The sequence below is a fragment of the Sus scrofa genome, chromosome 9, assembly GCF_054392235.1.
Source record: "Sus scrofa isolate SSC_HxYL_T2T_F1_AM1 chromosome 9, Sscrofa_HxYL_maternal_Yorkshire_Landrace_v2.0, whole genome shotgun sequence".
In the NCBI taxonomy this organism is placed as follows: domain Eukaryota; kingdom Metazoa; phylum Chordata; class Mammalia; order Artiodactyla; family Suidae; genus Sus; species Sus scrofa.
This window is the reverse complement of record NC_139391.1, coordinates 112,073,721-112,084,062: the sequence shown is the minus strand read 5'-3', so window position 1 is coordinate 112,084,062 and position 10,342 is coordinate 112,073,721. Positions and strand designations below refer to the sequence as shown.

The following is a 10,342-nucleotide window of genomic DNA, read 5'->3' as shown; positions in this document are numbered from 1 at the left end:
GAACACAGATTTGTTTCAAATCTGAAAAAGTTTGCATTAAGAAAAGTTACTTTCACTTGATGAATCTCATCATTCTTACAATTTCAATTGCCAAGAACTTATATTTTTCATTATGCTTGTGGGCTTAGGAATCTTATCACATTCTTTTCACAGTATCAAATATGATACTACAGAATTCTGACTCTATTAATAAGCCACATATAATTTTCAGCACCCTGTGAAATTATGATGATTATTCTGTACAAATTATGTTTGTTCAAATCAAATACTAACAGTTTTCAATCTATACTTAACTCACTATAATAACATTTTCTGCTCAAATTAATAAATGCTCAGGATGTGGTGATGTAGTAAATAACTTTTCCTAGAATGCATACTAAGATTTTCCACATTACTTTTTAGTTTTTCCATATTATTTTGGCATTGAGAAATCAAAAAATTTTAATTGAATCATTTCATATATAATACTACGTATGTCTGGCATTTTGAAGTACCTTGTTTTATCCAGGAAAGTTAAATGGCATTAACAGGACTTTAAGTAGTTAGTGTTTAGAAAAAACACAGGTATGTTTGGGAGTTCCCTTGTGGCTGAGAAGATAAGGATCTGTTGTTGTCACTGCTGTGGCTCTGGTTACAGCTGTGGCGCTGGTCCAACCCATGGCTCTGGATGCCTCAAGTGTAGCCGGGGGCGGGGGGGGGGGGAAGAGAGAGAGATATACTGATGTGTTTAATGTTATTATTTGTTTTTTAGGGCTGCATTCATGGCATATGAAGATTACAGGCTAGGGGTCGAATCAGCTGCTAGCCTACACCACAGCCACAGCAATGCAGGATCCTTAACCCAGAGTAAGGCCAGGGATCAAACCTGTGTCCACATGGATGTTAGTCAGATTTGTTGACCACTGAGCCACGACAGGAATTCCAATGTTATTATTTTTAAAACTTTAAAAATTTAAATGTGGTATTATTTCTTGAAAATTTCAATTGTAATCACTTAAAAGCATAGTACACCCAAAGAGGGTCAAGTGATTAAATTAGGTAATTCCTAAGTGTTTTAGAGTTGCTGTACTTAAGATCCTATCATTCAATAGTGTTGACTGCTTTCCATATTCCAATTTCATCCTTAGTAACTGAGAAACACTTATGGGGCAACTTCAGAAAAGTCTAATTGCTCAACATGCGATTTTTTATTTGGCTAATCCTGAAAGTACTGATGGAACCTAAATTATCAACCATCAATTTCAATTTCCTTAGATAGGATGTACAGCTGGAATAAGATAAACTTATAATCAGTTTATCACTGTTTATCTTCTTACTGTTATAAGAATTTAGACAGTTACTAGCTTGTTTCTTTAAAATTCATGATTAGAAAGATGTAAGCCACCTACATTGGTAAAGTATAAAGGAAAAAGAAAGTAGTTGCCTTTTCATGAATTAAACCTGCTTCTTCTCTCTTCATGCCATATCCTGGTTATGCCATCACCATCCATCCCCATGCACTCAAGTCAGAAACCTGTGGCTTGTTCTCCACTCACCATCTCCTACAGGTGTGTCAACTAAGTTGTACCTTTAATTAAACCTTAAGCACATGTTGATTCCCCTCATACTCAGTGTACTCATAATCCTCCATCCTGATGACTCTTGACAATCTTTTCTGAATCCCAGTTGATCTTATTCAACAAGGATTAAGTTCCTACTACATGCTGGGAACACAGATGAAAATACATTTCCGGTGTATTAAGAGTTAGACTTACACAACAACTCTAATACACATCATCAAACACAATTTAAACACTGAAGAATTAACTGTCTATATAAGTGCGGGACGTCAACAATACAGGAGGGACAGCTTGGGCTGACACTACGTGGGAGATGGGGAAGTGTTCAGTTACAGAGAACAATGCATACAAAGCCATGCAGGCCTGAAAAGGCTTGATGTTTTCAGTGAACCATTAATAATAGTTCAGCACTGCTTGAGTTGTAACTAGAGAGGGCATGAGAGGGCCTTATTAGTTATGGGTCTTAGATACCAGGTTAAGTTTTGGTAGATTTTGTACTGCAGGGCCTTGGTTCTCAGCAATGTTTTTACCTCTGTGGGTGATTTTTACATATGCACTCAACATGTTAACCTGTGCATATGACATACTTCCATGGGCATGTATTTTTGTGTAGATTGTTTTTTCTCTCCTTGTATATTAGTTGTAATTGAAAATTTTTAGCAGGGACAATATATGGCACAAATGAACCTTTCCACAGAAAAGAAAAGCATGGACTTGGAGAATAGGTTTGTGGTTGCCAAGGGGGAAGAAGAGGGAGTGGGATGGATTGGGAGCTTGGGGTTAATAGATGCAGACTATTGACTTTAGAATGGATTAGCAATGAGATCCGGCTGTGTAGCACTGGGAACTATGTCTAGTCCCTTATGATGAAGCATGATAATGCGAGAAAAAAGAATGTATACACGTATGTGTAACTGGGTCACCATGCTATACAGCAGCAAAATGACAGAACACTGTAAACCAGCTATAATGGAAAAAAATAAAAATCATTATATAAATTAAAAAAAGAAAAATTTTAGCAGGGAAATAACATGATCAAATTTCTGTTTTAGAAAGATTTCGCTGGAGGGGGTGGGACTGTTGGTAAACTATCAGTCAGAAGACCACTGCAGTAGGCCAGGCCATGTGTAATGGGACTCTGGAAGTGAGGATAGAGAAAAGGGAAGACATTTATGAGCTATTTAAAAATAAAAATAAATTAGCAAGACATTTAGAGGTGGAAATCACTTGATGACACAGCATTTATGTAGTAAGAGAGAAGTGGAGTATGATGTGTACACTTCTGGCTTTAGAAACTCGGTGGATGGCAATTTCAATCAATAAAACAGAACCAGAAGGAGGAAGAGGCTTTGTGAAACATGGGTTCACACCTAAGCACACTGAACTTGAGATTCTCAAGGGACTTCCAGGTGGTGATGCCGCATAACTGGTTATATAGATGCAGTGCTCAAGAAAAAAACTAGAGATATACACTGAGTCTTTAAACTTTAGAAAATATGTGGAAACTAAAAATATGGACAAACAACTTGTGGATGCCACACCTCATAGAAACCTTTAGAAGCACCAACATTTAAGTAAAAGAGAGAAAAAAGAATTCAAAAGAGACAGATGAGTTCTAGAGCTGGGAGGAATAAACCTGAAGTGTGATATTCAAAAGCGCCAATAGAGGGGATGGTTTACAAAGGAGGGAGGGAATTAGCACCTTCTTTTCTTTTTTTTGTCCCAGCAGTGGCTTGATGGGGATTCTCAGTTCTCAGACCAGGCTTGAACCTGGGCTGCAGAGGTGAAAGGGTGCAGAGGTGAAAGGGCCTAGTGCTTACTAGAGAACCAGGGAACGCCCAGGGTAATAAGCATCTTAAACATCACGGAAAAGTAAGGTAAGCACTAAAAAGTGTCCAGTGGCAACTAGGTCATTAGCGACTTTAGCAAGAATAATTTCATTCTTCTTCATTCCTTTAGTCCCTGTATATGGCACTAGGAAGAACTCCTTTAATACATTTTTGCTGAATGAATACATCAGCAGGATGGACCTGGGGAGCTTTCAAAACCAAGCAGGATGCCCAAACCATACCCCAGCCCAATTCCATGCGAATCTTTGCGATTAGGCATCATTGGTTGTTAAAGCTCTCCAGGTGATTTTTATGTGCAGCCAAACTTGAGAATAAATCAATCCACATCTTCCAAAGCACCTGGTATTATTATTTGTTTAAACGGGTTTCTACCTACCATTAGCTCCTTTGGGATAAGATAGGAATTGAGTCTAATGTTTGTAAATTCATGCTGGTATATATAGTTGGGACTCGAAACACTTCATCGAATGAATATTACGCAACTTTTCTAAAAACTTTCAATGTAAAAGCCAGGGAAGGAAAAACAACCCATACTTCAAAAAACTTAAGTCATTGTTAATATTCAAATATTATTAAAGCCAAATTTTGTGTATACAGAATATGAAACTTATGTGAGTCTGAGCACACTGCCCTTGGCAATTTGAATAACCTCTATTCAGAACAATCAATCTTATTCACAACATGCTTGAGATCAAACAAATTATTTAGGAAAAAACCTCTGAAACAAAGTCAAGAGAAAGCTTAAAGCAGTGCACAACTATTTGCTTACTTGAGTTGTTATGAGTACTTAAAGCTTTTAGGCTTATGCAGTACTTCGTACAGCTTTTGGCAGAAGTATTATTACCACACATTCTCTAAATTCTGTTAGAATGAAAGAGAACCTTTAGCTCTAGAGCTGGGAAAAGCCGATTCCCTGTGTACATACTATATACAAAGGGAAAGTTAATGTTTCTTTTCACGAAGTAATGCTTAACCTCCTTGCATATGTGTGGTTGATCTGGTAACATATTAGCATTTATCGCGGGACAAAGAGAGGTCAACAATGCAGATGTAACAATGGAGAAGATATAATGGGAACTAACATGATTTTACAGCTATCCATCAATTTGTAACAAGGAGAAGTCTGGCGTCGCTCATAACACGTGGCTGAAACTAAGCGGTAGATAAAGCGTAAGGTCACCGTCTGATGGAAGGGTTGGTAGAGGTTGAATCCCACTCGTCTGTTCCTGGTTCAGTCTTCCTACTTCAATGACTTTCACCTCTCCTAATTCTCCCCACTATTCCCCCCTGGCAACTTTCCTCCCCAAGCTTTTCCCGCCTGCCTTTACCCAAGAATGCCAATCAAGGCGCGTTACGGATAAAACTGGGTAGGTATTAACTCCCACCAGCTGTGCAGCGAAACTCCCAGAAACCCCCGCTCTCTTCTCTTGCCTCCATCAATACGCCCCTGCTCTTAGGTTAAATACTTGCTTTGGCGGTAAGTGTTGCGGCCACATTCCGGCGCTCAGTTCTCTTCCGCCTAGGGAACTCCGCCAGCCCCAGGAGCGCGGCAGCAGACGGAGGAAAGCGGCGGCCCCGGATCTCGGTTTCTCACGTGCGCCTGGCTCTCGGAACCCACCTGCTCTGGGGTCCCCTGTTCCCAGCCCGCATCCGCCCAGCGGGCACCGCACAGCTGATTCTCCACGCCGCCGGGGAGCCGCGGGCCGGGCGGAGCGGGTGGCGCCGAGATTCTGCGTCATCACCTGGGCGGGGCGGGCCGCCGTTGACGCCATCACCTCCGCACCTGCCAACATGGAAGGTGACGGCGGCGTAGCTGTGGCTGGTTTTAAGGCTCTGGGCTCTGCAACGGCTGCTGCGGCAGTCAGGGAGCTTCTGCAGGACGGTAAGAAGTTGGGGTCTGGCCGGGCAGGGAGTCTGGGGAGCTGTTCTCTTCCGCCTCTGGGCCCGGGTGGTGTACTCGAGCCGTCGCTTTGCAGAAAGTTTTCCTGTCTCTACTTGACCACTCCCCTCCGCCCGGCCCCCTGGCGTCTGGGTGCTGGCCTTGCCAACCTCTTTATCCAGGGACTTGCTGTCCCCTTGGCTTCCAGGTGTCCTGGGGGATATTGGACTTATGGAAGCTCCTCATTTCAAGTCTCCCCTCCACGCGCTTGGGGCTTCGCTGATGTTCGGAGTTCCCATACGCAGCGGCCCATTGCTACCGCAATTCTTGACCGAAGATTGAAGTGTCCTATTCCCTGAACAGTAAGACATGGAACAGATAAGCGCGTGATGAAAGCGGCCCTCATTTTTAAGTAAAGTTGGAAACATTCTCTCTGTTAATGAATTCTTGGACTACACAGGTGGCCCAACTTCAAGCTCGGCTTTGTTTTTTTACTGGGCGTTTATCCACAGCCACACGTGGCGGAGGGTTCGGAGCATTAATCAGGCTGGGATTACTCACAATGTTTTGAATGTAGCAAGCAGGTTTATTGATAGTTTTGGACAGAAGTTGTTAGAAATAAGTTAGACATTGTTCGTTTGAGAAGCACATAAAATTGCGTTACTGAAGTTAACATGCTTCAAGTCTGTTTTCCTTCAGAATAAAGTTTTAAGTTTTTAAGATCCTTCTCATCCGTTTTCAATTTTCTTCTCTAACCTCCATCACGGTTTACTTTGTATTTAAATCACTTCTGTACTTAATCTTTTCTACTGCGTTGTAAAACTCGTTTTATACTCTACAGATTTAACAACAGTACGTTGCACACATTAGGTGCAGAATATGTGATTTTGTTTTAAATTGAACATCTCAGTAAGAAGGATATGCACACATTTGTAGACCAAAATAATGAACGAATAAAGTTCAAAAAATTTTGTTTCCTCTGTTGTATACATTATTATTGATCTTAAATGACTTGCCTCATGATTTATATACTTTTGTCAGAATTAACAAATGATGTTTGCTGAACTAGATTGCGTTAGATTCTTTAGGTTAGGCTCTATTGCTAATCCATCTTTGTATATTAATTTAAACTTAGTTTAATCAAGTTCTGCGCTCCTGATAATATGTGCAGTTCCCACCCTCTAGCTCACCATTTTGGTAGGGAAAATAGTCTTATAGAGCTATAAAGATAAGCGCTGTAATATAGTGTTGTAAGTAGCAGTGGAATTGTATATTCAAAGTCAAACAATACAAAGAAGATGATAACTGGGAGTGGTTAAGTGAATGTCAGGAAAGGCTTTCTAGATGGTTTTGGAAGGTAAATAATCCTCAGTTCTGCTTATTGTATTTTCATATTTATTTCTCTTTCCCATCTTCCACAGTAATTATTTGATTTTTTTTTAAACTCTTTTCAAACCTCTCCCTTGAAGCTTAACAAATGATTTTCAAGTTCCCTTAAAAAAAAAAAAAAAAAGACTCTACCAGATATTGGGCATCCTCCATATCTTGCCATTAAACCTAGAAACTAAGCCTACTCTACTCTTCTCCCTCAAAACGTTCCTAAAGAATTAAACATTTCCATCAGTAGCAGTGACTCACTATGTCAGGAATCTGCCAGTGATACAGGATAGGATTAATAGGGTTAGTGAGGAGATGCATAGTTGGAAATTTTTTGAGGTGTTTCTGATGTGCCTCCTATAGGAATGAGGGAACTGTATGAGAAGCATTATATAACTTTTCTGTTTAAGGAGAAAAGTCTGTCCTTAGTATTCAGCCTTTGTTGTATTTGATCTTTGTAAGATCTTTGACACTACTGACCATTAATTTCTTTAAACTGTCCTTTGTTTTTTTTTTTGTTTTTTTTTTTCCTTCTCTGCTGTTTCTCTTTCTTTCTGAACACTTAGTTTCTGTTTTCTTTGTTTCTTTTTTTGGGGGGGCACACCTGTGGTATAAGGAAGTTTCCAGGTTAGGAGTCAAATCAAACCTGCAGCTTTCAGCCTATGCCATAGCGAGGGCATTGTTGGATCTGAGCCGTATCTGCGACCTATGCCTCAGCTTGCAGCAGTGCTGGATGCTTAACTCACTGAGTAAGGCCAGGGATGGAACCCACATCCTCACAGATATTATGTTGGGTTCTTAACCCTCTGAGTCGCTACCGGAAGTCCTAATTTTTTAGATTATAGTATAGTTGATTTACAGTGTTGTGACAATTTCTGCAGTACAGCAAAATATACACAAGCACACATTCCTTTTCTTAAATTATCTTCCATTATGGTCTATTCCAAGAGACTGAATATAGTTCCTTATGCTATACAGTAGGACCTCAATGCTTATCCATTCTAAATTTACATCCACTAACTCCAAACTCCTAGACCATCCAACCCCCCACCCCCTCCCCCTTGGCAACCACAAATTTGTTCTCGATGTCTGTGAGTCTATCTTGTAGATAGGTTCATATGTGCCATATTTTAGATTCCACATATAAGTGATATCATATGCTATTTGTCTTTCTCTTTTTTACTGACTTATGAGAATCTCTGGTTGCATCCATGTTGCTTCAAATGGCATTATTTCATTCTTTTATGGCTGAGTAGTAGTCCGTTGTATAAGTACTACATCTTTTTTTGTTTTGAAATTTTTTTATTAGAGTTGATTTACAATGCTCTGTCAGTTTCTGCTGTATAGCAAAGTAACCCAGTTATATATATATATATATATGTACTCTTTTTTTTCACATTATCCTCCATCATGTTTCATCACAAGTGATCAGATATAGTTCCTTGGGCTATACAGCAGAAGCTCATTGTTTATCTATCCAAATGCAATTGTTTGCATCTACTAACCCCAAACTCCCAGTCCATCCCACTCCCTCCCTCCTGCCCCTTGGCAACCACAAGTCTGTTCTCCATGTCCATGAGTTTGTTTCTTTTCTGTAGATAGGTTCGTTTGTGCCATATATTAGATTCCAAATATAAGTGATGTCATAGGGTATTTGTCTTTCTCTGACTTACTTCACTTAATGTGAGAGTCTCTAGTTCCATCGATGTTGCTGCAAATAGTATTCTGTTCTTTTTTATGACTGCGTGGTATTCCATTATGTATATATACCACATCTTCTTAATCCATTCATCTGTTGATGGGCATTTAGGTTGTTCCCATGTTTTGGCTATTGTGATAGTGCTGCATTGAACATACAGGTGCTTGTATCTTTTTGAATGGAAGTTTTGTCCCCATATATGCTGGGATTTGTCCAGTGGGATTGCTGGATCATATGGTAGCTCTGCATTTAGTTTTCTGAGGTACCTCCATACTGTTTTCCACATGGTTATACCACTTTACATTCCCACCAACAGTGTAGGCGGCTTCCCTTTTCTCCACACCCTCTCTAGCATTTGTTATTTGTAGACTTACTAATGATGGCCATTCTGACTGGTGTGAGGTGGTACCTCATTGTAGTTTTGATTTACAATAATAATTAGTGATGTTGTACATTTTTTTCATGTGCTTGTTGGCCATCTGTATGTCTTTAGAGAAATGTCTATTTAGGTCTTCTGCCCATATTTCAATTGGTTTGTTTGTTTTCGGGTTGTTGAGTTGTATAAGTTGTTTTTATATTTTGGAGATAAAGCTCTGTTGGTTGCATTGTTTGCAGCTATCTTCTGTCATCATGTAGGTTGTCTTTTTTTCTTTGTTTTTCTTCTTTTTTTTTTTTTTCGTGGTTTCCTTTGCTGTGCAAAAATTGTAAGTTTGATTAGGTCAAATTGGTTTATTTTTGTTTTTATTTCTGTGGCCTTGGGAGACTGACCTAAGAAAACATTAGTATGATTGATGTCAGAGAATGTTTTGCATGTGTTTTCTTCTGGGAGTTTGATGGTATCTTGTCTTATGTTTAAGTCTTTAGGTCATTTTGAGTTTATTTTTGTGCATGATGTGAGGGTGTGTTCTAGTTTCATCACTTTACATGCAGCTATACAGTTTTACCAACACCACTTACTGAAGAGACTTTTTCCCCTTTTACATTCTTGCTTCCATTGTCAAAGACCGATTGACTGTAGGTATCTGTGTTTATTTCTGGGCTCTCTATTCTGTTCCATTGATCCATATGTCTCTTTTGTACCAGTACCACACTCTCTTGATTACTGTAGCTTTGTAATATTGTCTGAAGTCTGGGAGAGTTATGCCTCCTTCTTTATTTTTTTTTCCCCCACTCAGTATTGCTTTGGTAATTCTAGGTCTTTTATGCTTCCATATAAATTTTTGGATTATTTGGTCTAGTTTTGTGACGTCATGGGTAATTTGATACAGATCGCATTAAATCTGTAGTTTGCTTTGGGTAGTGTGGCCATTTAAACAATACTAACTCTTACAATCCAGGAGAATGTTATATCTTTCCATTTATTTGAATTGTCTTTAATTACCTTTATTGACTTCCTTGGTCAGGCTTATTCCTAGGTATTTATTTTTTTGATGCAGTTTTAAAAGGTTTTTTTTTTTTTTTTTTTTTGTCTTTTTTGTCTTTTGTTGTTGTTGTTGCTATTTCTTGGGCCGCTCCCGCGGCATATGGAGGTTCCCAGGCTAGGGGCTGAATCGGAGCTGTAGCCACCGGCCTACGCCAGAGCCACAGCAACGCGGGATCCGAGCCGCGTCTGCAACCTACACCACAGCTCACGGCAACGGATCATTAACCCACTGAGCAAGGGCAGGGACCGAACCCGCAACCTCATGGTTCCTAGTCGGATTCGTTAACCACTGCACCATGACGGGAACTCCAGGTTTTTTTTTAATGCTCCTTTTCTAATATTTCATTGTTACTATACAGAAATGCAACCAATTTCTGAATGTTAATCTTGTATCCTGCTACTTTTCTGAATTCATTGATCAGTTTGAGTAGTTTTCATGTGGAGTCCTTAGGGTTTTCTATGTATAGTATCATGTCATCTGCATATAGTGATAATTTTACCTTTTCTCTTCCAGTTTGAGTACCTGTTATTTCTTTCTCTTGTCTGATTGCTGAG

General features: G+C 39.5%; 1 protein-coding gene across 4 annotated transcripts in view; it reads left to right on the top strand.

The window, feature by feature from the left end:
* The first annotated feature begins 5,179 nt into the window (after window positions 1-5,179).
* COG5 (component of oligomeric golgi complex 5) overlaps window positions 5,180-10,342 on the top strand; it is a 277,016-nt gene continuing 271,853 nt past the window's right edge. For all 4 annotated transcript variants that reach the window (XR_014816125.1, XR_014816126.1, XM_021102595.2 and 1 more), the window contains exon 1: window positions 5,180-5,291. Coding sequence is in view for 1 of the 4 variants with exons in the window: in XM_021102595.2 (XP_020958254.2) it covers window positions 5,201-5,291 (91 nt within the window). In the remaining 3 variants the exon portion in view is untranslated. The remainder of the gene's footprint in view (window positions 5,292-10,342) is intronic.